This window comes from Desmodus rotundus, chromosome 6 (assembly GCF_022682495.2).
Source record: "Desmodus rotundus isolate HL8 chromosome 6, HLdesRot8A.1, whole genome shotgun sequence".
In the NCBI taxonomy this organism is placed as follows: domain Eukaryota; kingdom Metazoa; phylum Chordata; class Mammalia; order Chiroptera; family Phyllostomidae; genus Desmodus; species Desmodus rotundus.
The window spans coordinates 140,335,790-140,362,780 of record NC_071392.1 but is presented as its reverse complement, the minus strand read 5'-3'; the positions used below and the strand labels follow the sequence as shown (position 1 = coordinate 140,362,780).

The 26,991-nt window shown below is 51.6% G+C and overlaps 4 protein-coding genes across 12 annotated transcripts in view; 2 read left to right on the top strand and 2 right to left on the bottom strand.

Annotated features, from left to right (window-relative positions):
* TNIP1 (TNFAIP3 interacting protein 1) overlaps positions 1 to 3,941 on the top strand; it is a 45,161-nt gene extending 41,220 nt beyond the window's left edge. For 6 of the 9 annotated variants that reach the window (XM_045185027.3, XM_024576863.4, XM_024576871.4 and 3 more), the window contains 5 exons: positions 286 to 411; positions 909 to 974; positions 1,331 to 1,522; positions 2,988 to 3,078; positions 3,695 to 3,941. In XM_045185027.3, coding sequence (XP_045040962.1) covers positions 286 to 411; positions 909 to 974; positions 1,331 to 1,522; positions 2,988 to 3,078; positions 3,695 to 3,729 — 510 coding nt within the window. In that variant the 3' untranslated portion in view covers positions 3,730 to 3,941. Of the gene's footprint in view, positions 1 to 285; positions 412 to 908; positions 975 to 1,330; positions 1,523 to 2,987; positions 3,079 to 3,635 lie in introns of all 9 variants that reach the window. The other 3 variants (XM_024576868.4, XM_024576869.4, XM_024576867.4) reach the window with 3 other exon arrangements.
* MYOZ3 (myozenin 3) overlaps positions 1 to 26,991 on the bottom strand; it is a 373,398-nt gene that overhangs the window by 211,882 nt on the left and 134,525 nt on the right. The gene's annotated exons all lie outside the window — the stretch shown is intronic.
* On the bottom strand, positions 4,925 to 12,791 carry GPX3 (glutathione peroxidase 3). Its single transcript, XM_024576875.4, has 5 exons — positions 12,615 to 12,791; positions 8,080 to 8,233; positions 6,851 to 6,968; positions 6,343 to 6,442; positions 4,925 to 5,943 (listed from the first exon to the last, which is right to left on the bottom strand). The coding sequence occupies exons 1-5, from the start codon at positions 12,699 to 12,701 to the stop codon at positions 5,722 to 5,724; spliced, it is 681 nt and encodes a 226-aa protein (XP_024432643.1). The 5' UTR covers positions 12,702 to 12,791; the 3' UTR covers positions 4,925 to 5,721.
* The window catches only part of LOC112319557 (zinc finger protein 300), a 37,863-nt gene continuing 23,806 nt past the window's right edge, over positions 12,935 to 26,991 (top strand). The window contains exons 1-2 of the mRNA XM_071221811.1: positions 12,935 to 13,168; positions 18,597 to 18,830. The gene's annotated coding sequence lies outside the window, so the exon portion shown is untranslated. The remainder of the gene's footprint in view (positions 13,169 to 18,596; positions 18,831 to 26,991) is intronic.

Here is a 26,991-nt window from a genome sequence, read left to right as displayed (position 1 = left end):
CTCTCAGAGGGTCTTCTATCCATACTCTGGTCCCATGGTCTCCACCTCTGGGGCTGAAGCAGAGTGAAAGGATCGGCCTGGCTAATGGCCATAGATCCCCTTGTTTAAATGAAGCCCTATGTTGAAGCCCAGGCTATAAAACTGAAGGATCCAGAAGTACTCTGTTTGAAGTTGGGGCTGGGGCTGTCAAGATGGGGTGACAACAGGCTGGAGTTCTGGGCCTGAGCAGGTCTGAGGCTCCACTCAGAGCTGCCCCTCCTCTCCCCTCCCCTCCCTGCCCCCCAGGTGAAGATCTTTGAGGAGGACTTCCAGAGGGAGCGCAGCGATCGGGAGCGCATGAATGAAGAGAAGGAGGAGCTGAAGAAGCAGGTGGAGAAACTGCAGGCCCAGGTCACCCTGTCAAATGCCCAGGTGAGAAGAGCTGGCCCAAGGAAGGGCCATTGGCCTGTCCTCGTGGTGGTGGGGGGCACGGATTGGAGGGTCCCTGGTGAGACTGGATGTCACATCATTCACGGTTTCTCCTTCCGGCTCTGCTACTGAGTTTCTGTGAGCCTCGGCAGGACAGCCCACCCTCACTCTGACTTTCCTCAGCCACTCTGGATGCCTTTAAAGAGCAAATGTAGGGGTTGGCCCCAAGTTCCCCACTGTCTCTCAGCGTGCGGCTGAAAAGTGTTACTATGGAAGCACAGAAGCCGTGAGCTCACGGGAACCCTTCTGACCCCCCCGAAATGAACAGGCCTTCCTGCAGCCATCGGCCTGGGCTGTGCTCTGCCCCGCAGGGCCCTTGCCCAGGGCTGGGCCAGGGAAGACAGCCCAGGCTGCTGGCCCCGTGCATCTGCTCATCAACCCTGGGGCTGCTAGAGAAGCACCGGAGCTGACGATCATCTCTCCCTCCTATCTTCTCTTAGCTAAAAGCACTCAGAGATGAAGAGAAGGCAAAAGAAGCCCTGAAACAGCAGAAGAGGAAGGCCAAGGTGAGGGGGCTTGAGGGAGGCGGCAGCACTCACCTTGCCTGACCTCCTCAGGGAGCTGCAGTCTGGTGGGAGAGGCAGTGTTTGTTCAGGTGCCCAGCCAACTAATGAGGTCATGAGGTAGAACACTTAGAACAGTACTTGGGACAGAGTAAGTACCCATGAACCAGCCATCTGTGCCCATGTGCCAGCTTCCCTGTCCATATACCAGTGTTCAATGCCTGTGTAGCAGCTTCTGTGCCCAGGTACCAGCCTTCAGAGAACTAAAGTTCTAGAGGATGAGAGATGAGATGGGTGTCACTGGGGATGGCCTATGACAGGCTGCACAGGCTAGAGCCAGACCCCAGCCTTTCTCGTAGGCCTCGGCGGAGCGCTACCACGTGGAGCCCCACCCGGAGCACCTCTGCGCAGCCTACCCCTATGCCTACCCGCCCATGCCAGCCATGGTGCCGCACCACGGCTTCGAGGACCGGTCCCAGATCCGATACCTCCCACCCCCCGTGCCCATGGAGCACCCGCCCCCACTCCCCAACTCGCGCCTCTTCCATCTGGTGAGTCTTTGTCTCTCCTTCACTCCAGGACGCGCACACGGGCCACTCCAGACACTTTCCAGAGGGCAAGGCCAGGTGAGGGTGTCAGAAGGTCCAACCTGGGCTCCCTCCTGCCAGCACTGGTGTGCAGACAGATGTCCGGGGCCTGGCTCTGGCCTGCTGTCCCGGGGGAGGCGCTGTCCAGGCCGGTGCTGCTCAGGGTCACTGATGTAGGACAGAAAAGGCTGAGAAAGAGGGCGGGGCCTCAAGGAAGGCTCCCTCCAACCAGCCAGGCCGGGCGTATCAGAGTTTGGGTTGGACTTTTTCTTACTACTTCCACGTGTGGTGTGGTTAGGTAGCACCGATCCTCACCGTGCATTCTCTCCCTTTCCTTTTTCTCTTCTTCTCTTTTGCTTTTGCAATTTCCTTATCCTTTTCCTTCTCTCTCTCCGTCTCTTATTTGCTTTCTTTTCTTTTCCTTGCTTATCATGCTTGCTCCAAACAGCTGCTGTCACCGGTCCCATCCTGTCCAGTCCCTCTGCCACAGCTCTCTCGGGCATCCCCACTCTCATCGGCACAGTGACAGCAGCCTGCTCTCCAGCCTCTTCCAACTTCTCTCCCTGTGACGATTCTGTACACACAGCCTTAAACCCTGGAGTATGGTGTGAGGCTTAAGAGACTGGGGTTATAGAGACCTGGATTCAAATAGAAATTTGGCTGCCCTCTTAGATGGATGACCATTAAAAGAAACCCTCAGGGGGTTTTAAAGACACCCCCTGAGGCTGTTTCTTTACCGGTAAAATGGGGGTGACAGCCTGGATTGCTGTAAAGGTTCGATTGCAGTCGGCCCTCCCTGTCCACTGGGTCCGTATCCATGGATTCAGTGAACCATGGGTTGAAAACATTTGGGGAGGTAGAAGGGGGTAGTGGGGGGATGAATGGTGATGGAAGGAGATTTGACTTGGGCTGGTGAACACACAATACAGTATACAGATGGTGTATCATAGAATCGTACACCTAAAACCTGTGTAATTTTATTAACCAATGTCACCCCAATAAATTCAATGAAAATATTTGGGGAAAAAATGTTACATTGTTGCTCACATGTACTATGTAATTAGGTCTACAGTGGTTGTGTCTCTCCTGAACACATACAGACTTTTTTTTCTTTCACTATACCCTAAAGAATATAGTATAACAACTCTTTACCTGGCATCTACATTGTATTATATAAGTAATCCAGAGATGATTTACAGTATATGGGAGGATATGTGTAGGTCATATGCAAATGCTACAACATTTCATAGAAGGGACTTGAACATCTACGGGTTTTGTTATCCTTCGATAGGGTGATACCAGTTCTTCTAGGATACAAAGGGACAACTATATACTTGATTAATAAGTATTTAGTGCTGTTTTGGCATGACAGCTGCTACTGTAATTTTCAAGTGTGGTTATTCATCACTAAGCACCAGTCTTGTTGCAGCCAGAATACACCTGGAGGCCACCCTATGGAGGGATGCGCAATCAGACCTCCCAAGTGACGGACTCGCCTATGGCGAGGCCTGCAGAACCAGGTAAGCGTGGTCCCCCGGTACAGAGGACTCTTGGAAGGGCCTCAGCTGTGCAGAAACGGAGCGGGCTCTGCCAGGAGGCAGCGTGCCCCTTCTTTAGAAGGTGTGCAAGTAGAGACTGCAGGCAACTTGGGGGGAGTGTGATGGGAAGAGTTAGTGGCTGGGAGGAGGGATTGGGTGGCTCCATCATTTTCTCGTGTTCCCCAGAGTCCTGGAGGCTCTGTGGACCCCTCGGAGGCTGCTCTGATGAGGTGTAGAGGGTAGCCAGATGGCAGGTCTGTCCCCTCCTCCAGAACATGCCCCACTTCTGGGATCTGGAGCCAGACTGACTAGGTTCCAGTACTTTCTAGATCTGGGACTGTGGGCAGGGTTTTTAAAACTGCTCTGTGCCCCAGCTCCGTCCTCCATAAAAGGATAGCAGTCCGCCTCCTTCATAGGGCTGAGCTGAATGGACAGAATGATGAACATACCTGAGGTACTTAGCCCAGGGCCTGGCACTTGTTACAAATGCACAATAACTCCAGCTGTTATTTTCCCTGTTGCTGTATTGGTTTCTACAGGACTTTGAAACCCACTGTACTACCTCATCTTTAAGTCCTCCAAATTTTTGTTTATTTAGACTCCACAAAAAATGACCACAAGGGGCCTCAGTGAGACCACATTACATCACTTGGCTCCACCTACGTCTTGCAGAGCCAGCAGATTTCGGATTACCAAAAAACTAGAGGTCCCGTGTTCTGTGTGGGCAGTGTCAGCAGGACAGGAAGCTGAGATGGGCCACCAGCTCGTGCCCCAGGCTCCAACCTGAACTGTTTACAGACTGGGGAGGGTCTACCCCGAAGGCTTCCATGTGGGCCCTTCCTTTGGCGTGACTGGAAAAAACTCACTATCCTGCCCCCAAGTGAAGAGAGGACCTGCCATTCTTTGTGGAATCCGCCAGGGGACGTCAATCTCAAGAGCAGGATGCAGCTGAGACCCCTTTTATTCAAGACGTCCCCAGAAGTGGGCCAGCCCCTCTGGGAACCATGTTCAGTACTTGTGTGTGTCTAATTTTTGTTTCAAGCTCTGTAGTCGCAGACCTAGACCACGCCCGTCCCTTCCCCTCTGCGAGGAGCTGCAGGAAGAGTAGGTTTGCCTCTGGAAACAGGAGATCACGACTGGATGTTCCGCTGTGGGTCTTCCACCTCCACCCATGGCAGCCTTGCTTGTGCTGGTGTGGCCTGGGATGAAGGCCACGCCAGCCACATTGGCCAGGTGGCCCCAGCCTGAAGCTGCCAGGCCCTCCGCCCCGCCACTGGAGGTTTGTGGTGCTGGAGGCCCAGGTTGGGGTGGCTGTCCTTCCCTGGGCAGCTCTTTGCACGAATCTTAGATATAAATCAAATGGAAGATTCTGTGACTCGTGTTTTATGTCCCAGCCAGCGTTCCCCTCCCAGTCAACCCCTGTCCTCTATGCCATTCCCCTGTCTCCCCCAAGAGCGTCACCATTAGTCTCAGCTGATATCCCCTGGGGTCCTGCTCAGATCCCCTGGGAGAGTGGGGGCTGGGAGTCAGGTGACCGAGGTCCAAATTCAGCCCTGTACCTCCCTCATCAGGAGACATTGTGCAAGTCCTGGGCCTTCTGTGCGCCTCATTTTCCTCACCTGCAGACGGAACACCTCATCTCAGCCCTAGCTCCCTTGGAGAATCGTGGGAGGGAATGGGAATAGATGTTTCATAAATTCCAAACGCTGAGTGAAACCAGTAGAGCAGGCCTAGGTAAAGACCCAAAACGGGGGCCTGAAGCACTCCCTTCATGTCTTCTCTCCCTCCTCCCCTCACCCTTTTGAGGAAGCATCACAGTAGGCTCAGCTGCTGCAGAAAGGCTTTTACTGGGCACACAGACGAGTCTCATGCCGTGGTCAGGGTCAGGGGTGAGGGCACATCTTCCGAAGTAGCAGGGGTGGCATCCCTGCCCGTGGGCTTCAGCCTGAATGCACTAAGGGCTGGCCCTTCGGACAGGCTCAGGGGAGGTCCGCCCACAAGGGCTTCGGGCCCCTCCTTCATGGAGACACCACTTCTGACAAGGGGAACATGGCCCTTGCCCTCACGCCTGCCTTGGCTGCCCAGGGAGCACTATGGGGTGGGGTGGGGGGGCTTGGGAGGACCCTTCAGGAAGGAGAGAGGCTGGACAGTGTGGTAGACCCAGAAACTTCCGGGCACTTCAATGGGGGTATTTAGAGGCAGTGGGAGATGCTGGCCCCAAAGCTGAGGTCCAGGTAGAGCAGAGTAATTGGATCTGGAGCCGGTTTTTCCTTTGGACTCAGCTGAAAGTGTGCTATCACTGGAGAGAGCGGGGTGTTACTCTGTAGCACTCCCCACAGCGCACAGCTGTGGGCACACATCAGTACACATTCGTGCAGGTGGATGCATGTGGCTGTGCACTCGGGTGTGTTCACACACATGGTCGCACACCTGTAGGCACGTGGGCAAACACCCACGTGCACAGCAGTACAGACAATTGTATGCACACTTCTGTGTCAGGTTGGGGCCTTACGTGATAGGAAGGGGTCTATGGTGGTGAGGTGGTGTGGCTGGAGGAACAGATTCCTTCCTGAACAGAGGCCCTCCCGGGCCCTGCATGGTGGATGTGGGGTGGGGCAGGCTTGATTATTTCCCCCTGAGCCCCAGGGCTGCGCGCTGCCTCATGTAATCCAGGATGTCAATCTTGACGTTGCTGACTGTGGTCCGGTGGTACCAGCGCATGATGGGTTTACCATCTGGCCCCACCAGGAACTTCTCAAAGTTCCAGCGGATGTCATGGGTCTTCATGGGCTCCCAGAAGAGGCGTTTAGGGGAGCCTAGCAGCTCCGAGGTGGGAGGGCAGGAATTCTGGAACAGGGATGAGTAATGTTAACCCTGCTCTGGGCCCTTCCCACCTTCCTCCCCTGGGTAGGAGAACAGCTGATGCCGAGAAAACAGCACTAGTTTGGGAGTTCGAAGACTGGATTCCAGAACCGTCTTTGGCTTTAGCAGGTTGTGAGACCTTTAATCTGTTCCTTGGGGAGCCCTACCTGGGTCTTAACTTGTAAAATGGGCTGATGAGATCCTAAGGTATACAAAGCCCTGTAGTTGGAATGACAGGTGCCAAGAAATTCCCGAGAGCCCGAGATTGGGGCAGGGTGGCAGAAGCCTGGTCTTCGTGTGACCGGAACCCAGAGTGGCTTTGGCCTGTCCAGAGCCAACGGCAGCCATGCAGAGCCGCCCCTGCAGAGGGGGCTGCACACTCACCTTCAGGAACGTGTAGATCTTTTGCTCCTTCTCCCCATTCACATCTCCTTTCTCAAAGAGTTGGAAGTTGGGGACGAAGCCCCCACCTGGTCGGACATGCCTACGAGGAATGTTCTTAGGTGGGTCCCAAGGAGATGGATGGGCATAGGGCTCAGAAATGAGAGGAAGGGGCAGAACAGGGCAGGGGGTGTTGGGAATCCGGGTTGGATTCCATAGGGGGCAGGGGGAGCCCATGAATATGAGCGGGCACAGGCATAGTGTGGGTCTGCATGCAGTCTTTCCAGCTGGTTGCCTTCTCAGTAACCCTCCCCCACAGGCACCCTTCTCCCCCCACTATGCACTCACAACCAGCCACCCCTGTCCCTCTCCTGTCCCCTCTCGCCCTCATCACTAAACGGGGTTCCTGGAAAGGGAGAGTTCTTGGGGGCTGATGCAAGAGATGCCTGGGCTGGGGCACAGGGCTGGCTGTGCTGACAGAGCGTTCTCTGGACACTGCGTAAGCACTCACTTGAGGGAAGGTAGGATCTCCGAGTTCTCTCCTGGCTCCTGTTGTCCAAATTGGTTGCAGGGGAAGCCCAGCACGACCAGACCAAATGGTGCAAGCTCTTCCTGTAGTGCATTCAGTTCTGGGACAGGGAGAGAACAGAGACCGGATAGCGTCGCAAGAAGCCCTGCCTCGTTGTACTGCCTCCTGCTCGCCCAGGGGGAGTGGCCCAAGATCACTCAGTGAATGTCAATGCTGAGGTTCAAATCCCATCCTCCCGACTCTAAGCTGGATGAGTTGGAGGTTTGAGGGGGAAAGAAGGTAATGTAGCCAGTCACCCGCCCACGGCCAAAGTCCACCACCTGGGCCAGGCTCCTCCACGGACTCTCAGCATTGGGTTTCCTGGAGCAAAAACTCTCCATCCCTGGGAGAAGGCAGAGGACTTCCCTGGGGTTGGGTGGGGCCCTCACGACCCTCCTGTATTCTGGCAATTCAGGGATCCCAGGGAGGCCCTGGCCCAACTCCCTCAGTGGCCCCCGGGCCACCTGTCCAAGGCCAGTACCCAGCCCATCCCCTCCCCGAACGCACCGCTCTGTCCCAGCAACCTGACAGAAGCATTCTGGACACAGCACCTGACCAGTGGGCCCTCCAGCCCACTGTCAGTTGATTTGCCTGTTGTTGCCAGGCAGGAAGCTCAGATTGCCTACATCTCCTTTCAGCCCCTCGCAGCCAACTGTGCTCAACCCAGGGTGTTTTCCTTCATGACCCCTCTGTACTCTGCCCCAGCTAAAAAAGAAGGGGGGGTGGGCACTAGAGATCACAAAACCCAGGTGGAACGGCCTGGAGCCCAGCACCTGCTTTCCAGACAGGCCAAGAGGAGTGCCGAGGGTGATGGGGATGAAGGGTGAGGAACTCTCAGCAAGGCAAAGCTACCAATTCTTACTCCAGGGAAAGGACACTTCATGCACAAACCCAATCTCCTCCATCCCTCTGCTTTTAGGGCAGGTGAGGTGACCAGGGATGAAGAAGGATAACAAGAAACCTGGAACGTGTCCAAGGCAATCAGATCTTAGGCTTTGGTCACCATCTTCACATAGCCATGGAACATAGAATTGGGACCCATGGGGGATCATGGAACCTCATGATCACTGTCGCCCCTCCCTCCTTGCACCAGAAAAGCACCTGTGATTGGAATACCCTCAACCAGCAGAAACAGCCCCAGATAAAGCAGGAGAGGAGGTATGGGTTCTTACCAATGTACTGGCTCGTCAGGCCTCAGTAGCTGGCCACGTTGACAAAGAGGACGTATTTGCCAGTGTACTGCTTGAAGGGGATGTACTCCTCCCCGTTGAGGGTGAGGGCTCCGTACTCGAAGATGGTGCCGCTCACATCAGAATAGCAGTTCGTCTGCAACAGAAGACCGGCGCCAGGGAGTGGTCAAAGCTGCAAGGGAGCTGGGATATCTCCATGTTGAAGACCAGGAAAGGTACCAAGACCACTCCAAGCTTTGGAACGAGGCTAGAACTGAGGTCTCCTAATTCCCTATGCCAGGGAATGAATGATTATGGAAAAACTTCACGTGCTGGTGAGCGCCATGGAAACCTAGAGAATTACTTAATGCAGTCAGTACCTCACGGCACGTGTCCATTTATAAATATTTGCCAGGCCCTGAGGGAGTCTGCCCTGGCACCAGTGGTTGTGTTACTGGATAGGCTGATGGAGACTGGTTGGCTGGCTGTTGCAACAGTCCGGGCAAGTGACGAGGAGGGCCTGAACTAGACCATTGTAAAGGAAGACCTGAGCAGAAAGAAAGAAGCGGCAGTATGGAAAGGGGTGATTCAGAGGTTCCAAACCTGGAGGCCTGGAAAGCTGAGGCTGCTCTTACAGGGATGTCGGAGTGGGAGCCAGGAATGGCGAAAGGCCTGCCATGAGGCTGAGGGGTAAAGAGCAGCGGCTCACATCCATTAGACGTCCCCGTAAATGAGCTGATGTGACGACAGCCCCTGTGCCTTCCTCTCTGCCCAACCACCGCTCCAGGACAAGTAGGGACAGAACACCGGACTGCGAGTCGGTGGCCTGGATTCCACGTCCAGCTCTGCCACTAACTCCCTGGGTGGTCCTGGACTGGCCCTCTCTCATCTCTGGGCCTCAGTTTCCTCTTTTATAAAACGAGAACCTTGAACTGGACAAGCTATTCTCAACCATGACGGCCTGACAGCATGCTATCAGTGGGATTACTGCTGGCAAGGAGGAGGTTGCATGTGACTCTGCTCCTCCCTCATTTCTGGCGCAGATTACAAAGATCTGCGTCTACTCTTGAAAGGACGTCATGGCATCGATATCAGCAGGTGGGCTGGTCGTGACCGGGAAGAAAAGGGCTCGCCACTATTCTCTAAGGTGCTTTCTGGCCCTGACTGCCTATGAGAGGTGGGAAGACAAACTCACCGACAGAGGTGGAGACAGGTGATTGGAGTTTCAGAAGCAAATCCACGCCCTCTCTTTCCATTAGTCCTGGGAGACTTGCTCCAGGAGGGAGAAGAAAAGCCACCTCTGCCTTGAAGATGCCACAGGCCTGCTAGCCGGGTGAAGCGGGGCCCCCCATCCCCTGAGAGCCAAAAGCTCTCTCAGCTTTGGTGCCAATTCCCTGCTTTACATGAGCCTAATACTCCCACTGCGTGACTTGGTGGGTGCTAACGGCAGGCCTTAGACCTAAGTCCACATCCCTGCAGCCCTGCAGCCCCTGGGCCTCCTTGGCCCCAGCTGGGATCAGGTCCACTTCAAAATACAAACAAAGGGCACAACAAACACACCCCAGCTGGCCACAGAGGTCCAGCAGCCGGAAGGCAGGGCCTCCCTGCACACCTCTCCACCTCCTCCACTCGGCGGGACTGGAAAACAAACTCTGGGAAATGGAGAGGGAGAAAAGCCAAGAGGTTGTCCAAACAATGAAAGCTGGTAAACAACAGGCAGATCAGCTTCTGGGCACAGTTGCAGGGGGTGGGGGGCAAGGGGAGTCTCCTCTGTTTAGGTTTTAGTCTTTGTTGGCTGTGTAGCCCTGCGCAAGTCACTTTGACTTTCTGAGCCTCCCAAATGGCTGTGAGAGTCTGTTGGCTGGTCAGACTGTCTTGAATTCCTCTCGGAAAGAAATCCCCACATTAAGGGACAGTGATTATTCTGCCTGCAGCTAAGGCAAAGGGCCCTGTTGTTCCCACATTATTGTCAAAATGTTCCCCAGCCAGTATGAAAAGGATGATGCACTGGCTGGGTGTCCCCAGCAGGAGGGACCAGATAAATGTGGGGGTGGGGGTGGGGTGGTCAGAGTGTAGCTGGTGGTCGGAAGCCATGGTTTGCACTCGCCACTGCAGCCCAGTTCTTACATGAGGAGGCCCCTTCCCTCTTCTGGGCCCATGGAACCCTGGAGCCCTGCACCTTCAGCAGGGGGGCCAGAGAAGCCAGAGGCGAGAGCAGTGGGAGTGCCTCGATCCTCCCCCAGCTGGACAAGACAGGAGAGTTCTGATGGCGAGAGTGGGAGAGGGTGGGCACTCAGCCAGGACCCACTGGTTGGGGCTGCTGGTCTTGTGTCTTTCTCCTCTCCTATCTCACGGCCCCCATCAGTGGGATGCTGTGAAAGTATGACCTGACAGGGGGCAGGAGACCTGAGCTCTGGGCTGCTGACACTATGGCCACTCCTTTCCCTGGTCCTCTGTTATGAGACAGGGTCAGACTCAGTGCCATCTTGAGGGCCCTTCAGCTCCGTCAGCCTGTGGGTCCATGATTCTCTCTGCCTGGCTTAGTCACCTAGAAACCAGCGGTTACTAGGGTCCTGTGCACGTCAGCAGTTGTTACTGTCTCCGGCTTCTGCACAGTCCTTTCGTAGAGCAAGGACAGGGAGCCTGGGCAGCCTCAAGATGGACTGCAGAGGGCACAGAGCAAGGAAAGGAGGATTCCCTTTGTTCTCTAGTCCATGCCTTTGAATTGGGAGGAGGCAAACATCTCTTTGGGGCCGTCATCTTTGGTCCATCCCATGCTCCACATGTCCCACCTCTTGGCCCTGGGCGGGGTGGTAAGGTAAATGGTTGAGTCCTAGAACCAGGGTATTGACATCTCCACTAAGTACCTGGGAGGAGAGATGAGATGCCGACACTCTCATTAGCCAGCAAGTCCTAGCTAATAGCATCTGATACCATCATCCCTCACCCTAAGACTTTTCTATACCATACCCATCCTGTTCTCTCTGAACCCAGCTATTCGTCCCCAGAGTTCTGCAGAGAACACGCAGCCGTGATGAGTTATGCATGGGGTCCATGTTCTCACCTCCAGCCTCCCTGGGGCAGGGCCCAATCTTCCCTTCTCTGGCTCTCCCCAAACTGAGGGTACAGGACTGACTCCATGGTGCTGACCTGTCCGTGGTCTGTCCTCACCTCCACTCCACACCCTAATCTCCCATCCCTGCCCTGGGAAATGCCATTTGGGTTGGAGATTGTGAACAGGTTTGGATACAAAGGAGGAGGCTTAGAGGAAGTGGCCTGATAGCCATCTAGTCTCCAGGCTGACTCCAAGGAGGGACACACTGAATGGGACTTAGGCTGAGGACAGGACAGGGGACAGAAACAGACAGAAGGAACCCTGTCCTTGGAATGGGCTTCCTGAGCAGTGGATGAAATTTTGGAAACAGAATCATAGACTCCTAAGATCTCAGAACAAACACCCAGAAGATAATAGAAACCCAGAGGCTCAAAGCTTCTCTTGAGCTCACACAAGCGTGGGGTGTGTGTGTGTTTAGGTTGGAGATGGAAATCTCTCTCTTTGGGTCTGCACCTGGCTTCTGCCTCCCTACCCTGGGGAAGGGGAGAAGTCCACAGGGCCCACCTTAGCAGGTGCAATCCAAGGAGATGGACATGCTAGGTCATCCTGGCCTAGCTGAGGGTCACATAGCCTGCTGGGGACAGACTGAGGCTCAGGAGAACTCTGCTTCTCCCACAGAGCTGGCGTCCCATCTGCTCCACTACCAGGTGTGCTTTTCGGAGAAGAGCGTATGGACTTTGCAGCTTCTCCCGTCATCCCTTCTGAAATCATCAGCTTCATTGTGCTGCTGTCCCCCGCCCCCACCCCCCAAAACACACACCTCCTGAAGATGGAGAAACAGGCCCTGAAAGGAGCAGGGATCCAGTCAGGTTCTGGGTGCGGTGCACCGCCAGCCCGGAGCTCATTCTGTCGCAGATCTCTGCCCCTTCTACCATGCCCCCAATCCAAGTGCATTTCCACCTGCGTTTATTCTTGGGCTAGAAGAGCCCCCAAGGCAGTTCTTTAAAACAGGGGACGCGTCAGCTGCAATTCTCCCTCCCTTACCCCCGAGGGCTGTCAGTGTCCCTGGGAACCTCGCTGCCCACCTGGTGCCAAGGCTCTAGGCCCTTTTCTGTGGCCACACCCCCTTCAGATCTGACTGGAGGGCAGTAGCCCGGGTCCAGAGGTGGCATGGATGTTGCGAGGCGACCCTGAGGTAGCCTTGGGGAAGAAATTGCGAACTCGGGGAGAGGGACTTTGCTCCCCTATTCACTCTGCCCACCCGGGGCACCCCGATCGCCCGCAGGTGGAACTGCGAGACTGATGGTCTGGGGGTGGGGGTCCTGGTGCAGGAGAGGGAGGCATCCAGCGTATAGGGCGTCCCTCTCCCCTAGGTGTCGGCCTCCTGGAGGGGATCCCGGGAAGAGGGGTGCCTCTCCACCGAGAGCTGAACGCCTGGGGACTATGCGCGTTCCCCGACCCCCCCACGCCGGAGGCTACTCACCTTCGACCTCTCCTGCCCCTGGCTCGGTGGCACGAAGCCGGCCAGGAACAGGGACAAAAGGCAGGATGCCCGGAGCAGCCGGGCCATGGTGGGCTTGGGAGGTGCGTCTCGGGATGACCGCCTGAGACGCTGTGTGATCCCGGGCCACCGTCCGACTGAGGTGTCCAGCGCTCTCAGCCACCTTTCAAGCCCTCCGCGATGACCAATCCGTGGCTGGCCCGGAGTCCTTGTAGCCAATCGCAGGGCAGCTAGCCTTTCAGGGGCGGGCACTATTTACCCGAGTCTCCCCCCTCCGTGGGCTTCGGGCGACAGTGACGTAAGCAAGTCTGGGCAGAAACCGGGGAGCTGATCCTCTTGCACCTAGGAGGCGGCCCCCTCTTCTTTTGGCTCTAAAGTTCAGGAGGAGGCAGGCGCAGTGCCTCCACCATAGCCGGGGCTTCAAACAGCACAGGAGAACTGGTAGAAAGCTCCGTCCTCAGAAGCATTTCTTACTCCCAGGCTTTAAAACACCCCGTGGCGTTCCCGCTTCCCTACTGCCCCTATTCTGGTTGAAGGTATGTTGAGGATTTAAATTATTAGCAAGATCTGAAGTTAGACTTCCAGCAACATTTACTCTGTGTAGGTTTAATGTTTAAGAAGCAAACTGGTTGCTCTAGAATTTTGGACGCAGCCCCTCCTGGGAGGCCATTGGGACACCTCAGCTGCTTTGGGAGTAGGAAATACATTTGCTCCCTGTATAGTCTTGAACCAGTTGCTTCCCCAACTGTGTAATGGGCTTGGTCGATGATTTTTAAGGCCTTGCTGGTTCTGGCTAGATGACTTGCTTCTAAAATAAGTGACAGACCAGGAGTCCCTTGAGAGTAGGGACCATAATTACCCCCTGGAACAGAGCCTAGATCACAACATGCTTAGTATTTGCTGCATTACTCAATCAATGAATTCATTTCTCTGCTTGGAGATACTGATCATCAGGTCAGGCAGCTCCGGGTCTGGGCTGTCTAGGTATGATTCTGTCCATAGATAGGGGAATGCATTGAAATGGGTGCTTTCCAAAGCTGTCTGACTACCTTGGAAGTTTGTAATACAGATTTCCCGGCCCCACTTCAGAGTCACTGCATTAGAACCTCAGGGGCAGAGGCTGAGAATCTGCCTTCAGACGTGTTCCAAAGGTGATTCTGAGGCAGGTGAGTCTCCATCTTCTGATGGGGAAGTATCTTGAGATACCACTTTTTTTTTTTTTTATAGTTTAAGATACTATGTTCCCACAGGAGTTTCGAAGGTCAGTCTCCAGTCCCAGATTCTCTGTGAAGCCTTCCTCCCGTCAAACTGTAGCTTGTTGAAATGAAGGCCAGGAAGTCTATAAATGAGTTAAAGCACAGAAACAGTTGAACGCTGGCTGACACGGAGTCTGTGCTCAGTACATGCGATTTACTCCACCACCTCATTCCACTGAAGCCTGGGGTGTCCTCTGTGCCCTACAGTGCCAAGGTTCTAAGGAAGGCCAGTGCTGCACCAAACTGAGGGGTCCCAATTTCACAGACAGTGGGGTGAGGGGTGAGAGGAGCACGACCTGGTGCCAAGGAGGCCTTCAGGCCACAAGACAGCTTCCAAAGGAGGTCTGAGCCTCGGCACACAGCGCACGAAGGCCAGACGGAAAACCGTACCTCCCAGTCTTCCCACCACCCGCTTTTGAAGCACGTTTTGGTTGATTTGTTCCCAGGAACTCTCTGTTTTGAAAGGTGTTATTCTCCACTAGGCTGTTTCCTCTTGCCCTCAGGTTGAAGTCCAAATTCTTTAGCACTTCAGACAATGTCCTCAAAGTCCAGCCACTTCCCGTCTTTTGCCACACTGCTCTTGTTCTCTGTCTCCCGACTGTGCTGGACTTCAGTCAGTTCTGCCAACACGCCATTCTCTCTCACCTCCAGGTTTTGTCTCTGCCGTGCCTAGAGCACTCCATGGTCTCTCTTTAACAGGTGCTCGCCTACCATTTTTCAGGTCTCAACTTCAATGTCACTTCTTAAGAAAAGAGTTTTGTTCAGGTCTTCTTATAGAGTCCCCTTATTATAGTTCAGATCCTTTATAGCTCCTAGAGCATTTGACACTTTCTATATTAACCCTTTGTGATACTTCATTGTCTGTTTTCTACATTAAATCATGAGGCGCACAAAAGCTGTTCCCAGTACTTTACACAGGGCTTAATGCATAGTAGATGCTCAATAAAAATCTATTCAGTGGAACACTACTTGGTGTAAAGAATAAGCAGAGTTTCAGGTCAGTACATGCTAACAAGTTTGAGCCCACAAAAACTGGTCTGATTCTACCTGCTAGTAAGACTTGAGCCATGTGAATGATGCCGAGTGAGCTTGTCAGAGGACAGTAGGTGATTTGCATGGGGTTTTGGGAAAGGAAGGGTGGAGACAGATGCTGTAGACAAGTCATAAGCCAGTTTTGCTTCCAGCCTGAGGAAGCACTCTACTACATCCCAGACAAGTGGGCTCCCAGTAGCTTTTCACCCTCTGTTTTGAGACATGCACAGGGACTTCACTACGTACCCAGAATATGTGCGTGGTGAGTGAATACGGACTGCAGGTGACTTAGAAGGAGGTTAAAAAAAAAAGTGTTGATGTTCTGTGTCTCCAAGGAACATAGAACATGAGTTAATAATGTAAAAAGGCTGAAAATGCCAAAATGATGGAATCGAACCCCATCGTTGTTGAGTAAGTGCTGGACTCATGTGATGGGGTCAGCCAGCCCAACGAGTGGGTCTGGATGGAGGCAACAGCAGGGCGGCCCAGCCCCCATCACTTCAATGCCAACTTCCCAGAGTGTCCCTGTTTTGCAATCAAAATGGGATTGCAGAACCCAGGTCAGGCCAGACGCTGGTTTTCTGAAGAAAGGGTGGATCCAGTCTTCATAGTGGAGTCTATGAAGAGGAGAGGTGGCTAGAGCCTTTGCATTGGAGACCAGTGTTTTCTGAGCTCCGAGCCTCAGTTTCCTCATCTGCGGAATGAGGACTCAGACAAGTTGGTCTCAAGGGCCAAGCTTTTGGGTAATAAGAGTAGCAGCCAGCACTCACCCAACATCCTGTCAGGTACTATGATAGCACCAGGCACTATTTTACAGATGGGGAAACAAATACATGGACGAATTTAATATATTTGCTTAATAAGGTTATGCAGTTGGTAGGTGGCAGAACCAGGATTTTGACCCAGAGGTACTGTTTCCAGAGTCCTTGCCATTCACCTCTAAGCCTGTGCTGTCAACGTGACAGCCACTCGATGGGTGTGGCTAGTGAGCACTTGACATGTGTCTAGTCCCAATTGAGATGTGCTATCAATATAAAATACACACTGGTTTTTGAAGACTTAGTATAAAAAAAAATGTAAAAATATCTCAATAAATCTTTATATCATTACATGTTGGAATGTTAATATTTTTATTTTATTTTTTTAAAGATTTTATTAATTTATTTTTAGAGAGAGGGGAAGGGAAGGACAGAGGGAGAGAAACATCAATGTGTGGTTGCCTCTCGCACACCCCCTACTGGGGACCTGGCCTGCAACCCAGGCATGTGCCCTGATTGGGAATGGAACTGGCAACCCTTTGGTTCACAGCCCATACTTAATCCACTGAGCTACACCAGCTGGGGCAATATTTTTATATATTGGTTTAAAGAAAACACTTTTCTTGGAATTAACTTCACTTGTTTGTTTGTTTTTTCTATTTTAAAGGGTGACTTCTAGGAAATTTAGAATGATACACAGTACTGATGCTTTGTTTCTGTTGGACAGCGCTGGTTTAAGCTTTCTGTTTATAAGAGTTCGGTATAGGGTTATGGTCTCTGTGAAATCTAGGCTTATCTCCTGTCCGAGGTCCCCCAAGGCCACCTCCAGGTTCAGTGACTCACTAGGAGGACCCACAGAACTCAGCCCATGATCACGCTCACGTGATGATTTACTACGGCGAGAAGATACAAAGCAAGATCAGCACAGGGAAAAGGTACATAGGACAAAGTCTGGAAGAAACCAGGTACAAGCCTCCAAGAGTCCTCTCCCAGGGGAGCCACACAGGATGAGCTCAATTCCTCTAGCGACAAACTGTGACAATACGTGTAAAGTACTGTCTACCAGGGACGCTCATTAGAAACTCGGTGCCCAGGGCTTCTGTTGGGGGCTAGCCATGTGAGGGTCGTCTGCCTAGCATGTAACTGCAGGCTCCCGAGAGGAAAGCCGGTGTGCAGCACAAACCACATTGTTAGTGCAAACAGTTGAGGCACAGTGAGCCACTCTTATCAGTTCTGGAAATCCTCCTGAGATCGAAGTTCCTGATTGCCAACCCAGGACCAACTGTGCAAGCAGGTCTTCCAAGAATAGCAGTCTCAGGCCTGCTTCCTTAACTCTTCTTCCGTCTCCTGGTTTAATTTCAACAGGATTTGGCCTGGCGAACACAGGCCTTGGCACATGACTCCCACTCCCTCCAAAGTCTCCTTTGTTGGAGGGAGCATTAGAAAAAGGGCAAGAGGCCCTAGAAACTATCTCTTTCAACCCTCTCATGGGAGAGGCTGAGGCTCAGAGAGACTGAGTCATCTGTCCAGGGTCCCACAGCAAGCACAGGTGTGTGTAAGAATCTACAGTTCCAAGTTTTGAGTCCAAATGTCCCTTCCCACCCTGGCCGGAGTGGCTTAGTTGGTTGGGCATCGTTGCGCAAACCGAAAGGTCGCAGATTTGATACCCAGTTGCGGGTTTGGTCCCTGGTCAGGGCATATATGTCTCACATCGATATTTCTCTCCCTCTCTTTCTCCCTCCCTTCTCCTTTCTCTCTCTCTCTCTCTCAAAAAAAAAAAAAAAAAAGGTCCCTTCCCTTCTCTTGATGTTTTCACGTTTTCACATGTTGCTGGAACCCAAAACAGCACCCTGGAAAACTAGCCTTTCCCCCATGTCTTAGCAGGGTTCCCTACCAATGCCTCCGCTAGCCTCACTCCATCCACCCTCCATCCTCTCTAGGTTATTGTTAGCTGGGAGACCACAGGACTGGAGTAACAATAACAATCTTTATAAATCGTCACTGAACAGCAAAGAGCCCACTTCCTACTCTTGTGGGTTAACTAATAATGCACAAAGCAACGAGATCTAGAGGGAGCCGATAAATTCTAGAGTAGAACAACCAGATGGGTTAGGCAGCTTACTAGCCCTCCTGCCTTTCTTCTCCCAACAGGACCCCCAGCTTTAAAAATGGCCAAGTCAGGCCCACATCATTCTAACCCTGTCCCTGACTTAGAAGGTTCATGTCAAGGGAACGTGGGAGGTGTACTGGAGAAAGTTTTGGACTGAGGCTCTGGAGCCCTGATCCCCTCTCAGTATATGCCTTAGACTAGTTTCTTCTCTCTGAGCCTTGGACTCCTCCCAACTCTGAAATGAAGAAATTAGAATCGAGACATTTCGTCTGTGCTGGTCAGTCTATAATTGCACAGTTTCTCATGAACTGACCCCTGGGGGAGGATTTCCTGACGATACATGGGGTGGTGCCCTTGAGTGTCTGCCCGGCTGGGGCTGGGTCACAGGGTGAGGGTGGACTAGGGTCAGTCACGTTGTTTCCTCCTTCGTGGTCGCTGTTCCCCTCAAATGGTTGTTTTGACTTTAAATGAAAGAGAACACTCAGTTCACCCTCTGCATGTTACCACCCCATCCCACATCGCCTGCAAGACGAAGAGGTTGGGCTCCAAGATCTCTTCCATCTGGAGGGGGAGTGACCTTCCCCCGCTGTTAAATGGGGTCAATAATTTCTTCCCCTGCCTACGCACTAAGCCGTTAAGGAGGCTCCGATAGAGGGTGGGGGCCGTAAGTCCCTGGAACATGAACTCCAGCAAGGACTGAAGTTTTTTCCTTCTAATTCATTCTTTGTCTCCAACACCGTGTCTCACCAATACCTTTTCCTCATACTACTGAGCTCTTAAACGTACTAAGTGTTAATTAATTCAACAGGTGTTCATGAAGTGCCTACTGTGTGCTAGGCACAGTGCCAGCTGCTGAGGATTCGACCATTCAGAGCAAACAAAACGTGATTCCTGACCTCAAGTTGCTCACAGCCTGGTGAGTTGATGCCAGCAAACCGACTGCATAGAATAGTGGATGCTCTCGTGTGGACAGTGACGGCACAGAGGGACAACCAACCCAGGACCAGTGGTGGCAGGGCCAGCTTCCAGATGGAGGAAACTGGTAAGCTGGGTAAGAGACATGAAGGTGGGAGGGAAAAGGGAAAGCGTGTTTGGGGGGGAAGGAACCATGGGATCCAGGGCTGGCTGGCCCTTTCCAGCTTGGATCCTCCATGTTCTTTGTGGCTGAAGGGAAAAAGTGACGAGAGAGAAGGTCGGGGCAGTAAACAAGGGCAGTTGGGGACAGGCTTTGATGGCCATAGAGTTTACCTGGAGGACAGTAGATAGAAGAAGACCGCTGTCACTGTGTTCTGTTATTGTGTGTTTAGTTCATCTTTTATTACTTGTCACAATTTAAAATAATCTCATTCACTTGTTTATCTACCTATTTATGGTCTATCCCACCCTCCTCCCAAGGAGAATGCTAGCCAACACGAGGTCTAAGACCATATCCGTTTTATTCTCTGTTGTAACTCTAGACCCCAGCAGAGCACTAGGCACACAGAGTAGTCGATAAAGTTTTTAAAGAAGAAATGAATGGATGAGAAAAACAATGTGGAGGCACATAGATTTGTCTTGTTCTTGTTCAGAGAGTCTTGGTCCTAGTTCATCCTTTGCCTTTATTTAGGGCCAAACCTCTGCCTCCTACCCTCCACAGAGGAGGGGTATGGCTCATGAAGTTTTGTCTTTTGCTTTCAGGTAGTGAAGTGCAGGTGAGGCTGAGAAATGAGTTAGGGAGGAGTGTCCAGGGAAGCTGACCCTGAAGCTGAAAGTCTGAATGAGCTCTGGACATAAATTTTTTTCCTTAAGGGATCTGTGGGCTATGGGAAATAATAACCTAGCCTTCATACTGAACTCTGAAGTCATGGGGTCAGAATCAGTCCTTGTTCTTCTCAGGCTTTGATCTCTCAACCTCATAGAGACTATCAGGCCAGAGAGGTCCTTAGAGATGACCTAGTTCCTTGCTCCTCAAAATGTAGCCCTTGGACTCCACTGACAGACATTCCCAAAGCTGCCTGCCCTGCTCCTGCCCTATCTTGTCCCATCTAGTGTGATAGGGCCCTGGGATCTAGTTCTGGCCTTGTTATCTATTAATAGGCCTAGTTCTTCTTTCTAGTTGCCCATCTGCAAGATGAGACTAACAACAATTCTACCTTATAAGGTTACTGTGAGAATTAAATGAGAAAATGCATCCGATCTAAATAGTAGGAATAATAACTGACAATGTGTTGCATGCTTAGAATGCACCAGGGACTGTGCTGAACACTTTATCTGTGATCATGTTTGATTCCTGACGTACCTGTTTTACAGATGAGGAAACTGAGGCACAGAAAGGTTAAGTGCGTGGTCTAAATTGCATACCTGGAGATTGGTGAAACAGGGGCTGACTCCAGGGTCCTCACTCAGGACTACCTTGCCAGGCGTCCTGTTTTTAAAGCATTTTATGGAGTATGCAAAGTCCCTCCACATCCATTACCCGACGGGTCCCTGAGAAGCAGCTCTGTAGCGGAGGCACTATTATCCTCACTCTTCAAACAGTCATTCTGAAGGTCAGAAAGAGGAACTGCCCAAGGTCACAGGGCTTGTATATGGCAGGGTTGCTGATTAAAATGGCCTTTCTGATACCCCATTAGTAACACTCTACTTTAAAACCAGACATTTAGCCGTGGCTGGTGTGGCTCAGTGGATTGAGTGCTGGCCTGTGAACCAAAGGGTCACCGGTTCAATTCCCAGTCAGAGCATATGCCTGGGTTGCAGGCCAGGTCCTGGGTGGGGGGTGCATGAGAGTCAACCACATTGATGTTTCTCTCCCGCTCTTTCTCCTTCCCTTCCCCTTTCTAAAAATAAGTAAATAAAACCTTAAAAAAAATAAAACCATATGTTTAACACACTATCCCACATGAAATATGATTCACATAGCTGCAAGAGATTGTTTACAACCTTTCCTTCCCCCTGTTTCTCCTCTCCTTTTAGACCTTGTTGAACCATGGCTGCCCTGGCTGGGTGGCTCATTTAGTTGAATCATTGTCCCCATATACCAAAGGTTGCAGATTCAATCCCCTCTCAGGGTGCGTACGAGAGGCAACCGATAGATGTTTCTCTCACCCCCTTCCTCTCCCTCTAAAATCAACAAACATATCCTCGAGCGAGAATTAAATAAAATAAAATAAACCATTGCTTTGTGGAGGCATTATTTCCCTGTCCTTGCATATCCTCCCTCTTGAACATGGTGCAGTGGTAGCGGCATTGAGCTGGGACTACCTGGTCCTTGTCCCTCGGCCCTTAAACCTCTCACCGGGCTATTGTCTTCTTACCTGCAGAAGGTGGGGGAGGTATGTGGATTAGATGGGCTATAAGCTCTTCAGACGGAAGTCTAGCTGTGCTCCACATAATGCTAACTGATCCCTTGAATGGGCAAAGCTGAAGAACCCGTAGAGGAGAAAGAATCTCTTTTGCCTATTGTCCCCTCCTCAGAAAGTGCATTTTCCCAAGCAGCTTTACAGTCCTTTTCCTGTTTAATTGCCATTCCTAAAGCCGAACTTGCGGCCTTCCCCTGGGCCTGGCTTGGCAAGGCTCTTTGACTAGATTGCTAAACCTGGCAATCGGTCGGACTCTGGAAGGACGCAATCGTCAGCTTGACATTCACTGTGTAAGCCGCAGCTCCCCAGCCTGAACTCGATGATGTTAAAGCCCTTGAAGTGGGAACTGCCATGCTCTGCATTTTACAGCCACTGAGGCTTGTGGAGTGACTTGCCCAAGGGTCCCAGTGAGTCATGGAGCTAAACCCTGAAATGCAGGTTTTCCGACCCAGGCTTCCTTCTCTCCACCCACACTCTCACTCGTGTTTCCTGTTCGCCGAGCCCTGACTGCGGTCAGGTCCTGGGATGGGCACTGAGCATATTGTAGTGAATGTGACCGATGGGTTCCTGCGCAGGTGGGACGTCATCCTGTATAACACAAATCATACACTTCTTACACTACATTGAAAGGTCAAATCCATATCAACTGTAAAGTTTATGTTTTTTGAAAGGAAGAAGTTCTTTGTCAGGTCACCCCCTTTTTTGCTTCTCCTCCCACTTTCCATTTGTTCCTGATCCTCCTGTCCAAGTCAATCAAGGCCCTGGCTGAAGTTGGGGCGAGTCAGGCCCATAAGCTTCCCCCCAAGCTCTAAGCCCGAGGAGGGAGGAGGAGTTGAGGTTGGGTGCCTTGGCACTCTGCCTGGCAAAGGCGATGGGCCCAGAGCTGTCCTTCACCCCAGAAGGCTCCTTGGGCAAAAGTTTATGAGAAACCTCACCATGGCAAAGGGCCTGACCCCCCTCCCCCCGCTGCTCCTAACCCGTGACTGCTCCAGGATCTAAACAGCCTGTTTATTAACCCAGGAAACTGGCTCCTCTGCTGCTCTGCTGTATCCCCCGGATGGGCGGGCACGGAGGGCTGGACGTGGCTGGCCAAGAGTTTCCAGACTGGGAGGAGCGGCTACCAGGAACTAATGATCCTTAAGAACTGGGCCAAAAGGGGCCACGGAGAGCACACATCCTGTCTGTGGCCACCCCTTGCCCACTTGCTCAAGGCCGCCTACTAGGTGAATGGTCCCTAAAAGCCTTTGAGCCAATGGTTGCCACTTTAAGGGAATTAAAGCTTGACTCACCATTTCCCTAATGACCTCACCATTAGAGCACTGCAGTGAAGTCAACAGAAGTCATGGCTAATGGAGGCACTTGGCGCCCTGAACCCCCTGAGCAGTTGTTCTCTGGTCCAGGCCCTCCCTCCTCCCTAGTCCCTGCATCCCACCTTCATTCAGTCCCTCACACACTCACCCACCCCATGCTCCCCACTGCATGTCAAGTCTCAGCTGTGAGACGAGGGTGCTGAGAGCACTGGGTTGTTGGGAGGAATAAATGAGATACGTTCTAGGCAGTTTGGTGCAGTGCCTGGCACCTCTATGTGCCCGGTGTTAGCTACATCTGTTCCAGGTGTCCCTTGAGGAGTCCATGGAAGGCCTCCCAAGAGATCCTCTCACAAGTGATCTGGAGTGGGAGTTTTCTGAATGGGAGACAAGCGATGAGGCAGGACTTTGCTGGGGGTGGAATGGGAGGAAGCTGATCTCGTGGGCAGCCTGAAGGATTGGAACAGGGACATCAAGAACAACCACTGTGGAACTGCTGGGAAAGGGAAGGCATGTCCAAACACAGGAATTGGATGAAAAGTCATAGGATATTTACAATGTAGAAAAGAGCAGAGCAAACATGGTCTTGTTCCAAGGCAAGTGGTGGGTGGGGCGTGTAACTTTTCGAGGACACAGGAATTGTGGCTGTAACCGAAAGTTGTTAAAACCTAACTTGAGCTCACAGGGCTCATCGGGCTGGCCGTCTCTGCAGGATTGGTGAGTGCTTGCCCCCTCCATCTCGCACTTCCAGAAACTTCTCCCAGTGTTCCCAATAATAGTGCCCTACCCAGAGTCTCGGAAAGTCTTTATCTCTCCCATTTTCTCTTCTTCCCATTGAATCTACATATATTTTTTAAATAGTTTGAGAGTTTTTATGCACACGAGTAATATGTGATTACATTCTTCTTGTAAAATTAAAATTTGACAGCTGAAGCTAAAATCCCATTTCACCCCTCCTGCTCTCCATTTTTGTCACAGCTCATCTCTAGTGTAATTAGCAGTATGCTTATTCTTCCAGAATTTTCTCTTTACACACAAAAAAACACACATACACCACTGAAGTCTATGTAGGAGGCAGCATTTTTTGGACTTCATTTTTCATAAGTAGTATTACACATTATTATTGTGCTACAGCTTGCTTTTCTCACTACTGTATGTTTTAGAGATGTGTCCATGTTAGTATCTTTTATCTACTTAATTTTTAACCACGGCGCAATGTGGATGTTTTATGGTTTGTTTACTCGCTCCCCCCTCACCCAGCCTCTCACGGATGCACACGTTGCTGCTGTGAGTAGCCTTCCTATGCCTCCTCGTGCACGTGTCATTTTACTTCCCTAGCACAGAAATCTGGCAGTGGAATTATAGGTTACCCGAACTACTTACAGACCCAGGAAAAGGTCCGGGGTCTGAAAACCTACCTCTGTAAGCGGAGGGCAGGGAAAGAGGCAGGCTACTTCAGTCTGGTAATGAATAGAGTTTCTAGAGGGAAACTTACATAGCAGGCATGCCTAGGGAGGTTGCAAGACAAATGGATCCCTGCACCCACTTGGCAGGCGCCAAAGGATCACATAGAAAATATTCACGGGGGCTAGCACGTGCATGCTACCAGGTATGGGAAGTTACTTTCCGTGGTTGACCAGGTCAGGACAATGACCTGTTCCAGGAACGGGCACGTACCAGGAGGCAGGGGAGAGGTGCTGGTTTATGTCAGAACAGGCACGGATTATGGTCAGCCTCCAAGGGAGGCTTGCAATAAACAGTCTCTGTTGTGACCCAGGTCCAGCTCACAGGTCAGACAGCGGTCAGGACTTGGAGCAGTCTCTTCTCAACCGTCACTAGGGGGTGAACATGCCCCACTGGATCTCAAGGATAGATTCTCCCTGGTTGCCCCTGGGGTCATTTCTTCCGGTTCTCAGGTTGACATATGTAAATCACCGGCTTCCTACTTCTAACTCCCCACTGGACAGCCCCACCCAGAGTTCCCTCAGGTCCTCAATCTCATATAACAGAAATGACCTTATCTCTTCCCTCCCCTCGGCCCCTCCCTTGGTGTACACCCTCACAGTCTCCCAGTTGCCCAAACATGGAAACATTAACCAGAGAGTTCTCTGTCACCCCAATTCATAATGAGACGTCCGATCTTGTGGATTTTATCTCAGTAATGTTTTTTGGTTCTCTTTCCTTCTTATCTTTAGCCAGGATTATTTTAATAACCCCCTAACTAGTCTCCTTGTTCCTTTACACAATGCCCCAAAGTAATCTTCATAAAGCACAGGAGAAGCCATTCTCTGCTGTTGGTTCCCCGCCTGAGTATAAAATGCTGTAGGATCTCCTTGGCTTGCTATCCACAGCCTTCCCCAGCCTGGCTCCATTTTCTCCCTCTAGCATCCGATCTCTTCACACTCTTCCTCTTTCACACCCCATGCGCACCGATCCCCTTGTGTTCCCAAATGCGCCAGTGTTTCTTGCCTCCCACATTTGTTTCTGTTTCTTCTCTGAGTCTCCGAGCTCTGCCTGTTAAAGGTCCACCATCCCTTCTAGGTCCTGCCAAACGTTAAGGGTGTGGGTTGCGGGGTTCTTCTCTGTAAAAAGGATACTACAGTACCTTCCGGGTGTGGGGGAGCTTTAAATGAGATTCTGCCTCTCACAGAGAAAATGTTAAGTAAACCTTCCCTCTGATGGTTATCATGCCTCTTTAAAAGCTGTGCCCAGCCTCCCTGTCAAAGTGACTTTCCTGCCTTCCTTATTCCGGCAGGCGTTTCATTATGCAGTTATTCTTGGATATAAGTCTGTCCTCACACTTGATAATAACTCCCGGAGGAGCAGGGATCCGCTTATTTATTTGTGAGTGGGGTCGCAGCGCAGTTCCTGGAGCGGAATTGAATGTGGGGACATGGTCTTGCTGCCAGCAGAGCCAGCTGGACGGAAGTGGGGCCTGGTTGGCGATAATCTGCACACCTCGCTTCCTCTCCCCACACCCAGTTTCCCTAACCAGAGAAAGGGGGAAAGATTAATGTCCCCCTCACAAGGTTGGAGGAAAGCTTATGTATGCCAAAGAACTTTCTAGTGGTTTTTTTTCTTTTTTCCTCTCAGTTTGTCTTCTCACAGTAGCCCGCCTCCCCCTTGTGGATAAAATGGAAATCACATACTAAAATCAATCGATATAAAATAAACTAGGAACCAGAGGTTTATTATCTCAGCATTGTTTTGTTTGGTTGGGTTTTACTGAAAAATTGAAAACAAAACAGGCCTCCAAATAGGAGCTTGGCTAAATATATTATAGATACCCACACGAGGGAATATTGTTAAGCCATTTGGATATAATGAAATAGGTGTCTGTGGTGTACTGCTAAGTAAAACCCTAGTTATAAGCATATAAACTATGCTCCATTTTGGTAAATATCTAATGATAATAGTGTTTATGTTAGGAGGTGAAATTCAGTTCCTTTTCATTTTCTTCTTTATAGTTGTAGGTCTGAATTTTTAATAATGAGCAAGTATTATTGCTAGTAGAAAGTTTTAATGTATTACGGGAACCTACCGGTAAAACCAAACCCCGTTAGTTACCTGTCGTGATGGGCCGACCTGAGTCAGGGGGAACCCCGACTCACGTGTTTTATAAGCATCGCCTGCTCCAGTGCGACGCATGCGCATAGGTAGGAAACTAATGTTGAAGTCAACCGGAGACGGAGACGCGCGGGACTAGCTGAGAGGCTGCCCCAACGGTCATTTCTCTGCTCCCGGGACCTGCCCCCTTCAGAGAGCCGTGGGCGGAAGAAGGTGGGAATAGCAAGCGACGGAGAATAAAGGATCCCAGGCTAGAGTTGCGGGAGCATCTCAGAAGTGGCCCAGAGGGAGCTGTGTATCCCCTGTGCTTGGCCAGGTCAACTGCAAGTCTTGACTCTGACCCAGGATTTGTTCCCAGGATTTTTGTTGTTGTTGTTGTTAATCTGTTAGATTACATGGGCTCTCTGGTACCATCCAGACCCAACATTCTATGATTCTGTTTCCATGGTGCTGTGATGTTTAAGATTCTAATCCCTTGGTGGTTTAGTTGTCAAGGCAATGATAGGCACCCTGACTCTCTTGTCTGGGTCTCCAGTGTCTGGGACAGGGCTGGCTGCCAAGTGACGTCTTCTTACAGAAGGCAACACAGCTCATCTGTAGGAGAACCACCTTTTCCCTTGTAAGGGAAAGACCACCATGAAAACCGCCCCTGTGCTCCATAAAACAGGCACGTTCCGGTGAGGAGAGGGGACATGGAGAAAGGACCCTGGATTTATGCTAATGATATGATCACAGTGCGGCCCACAGCCAGCTTCAGGATGAGGGCTGGTCGCTGGGAAGGCCGAACATATGATCAGAAGGTGGGAAATTTCAGCGCCGCCACTCAACCTCCTGAGAAGGAAGTGGGGCTGGAGACTGGGTGAAAAGAATTCTTGAACAATGAGATTTGGGAGCTTTCAGGTTGATGGACACACCAGAGTGCCGGGCAGTGGCACCCCCGGGGCAGCACATACAAGTTCCACACACACCTGCCCCCTTTATCTTGCCCTGT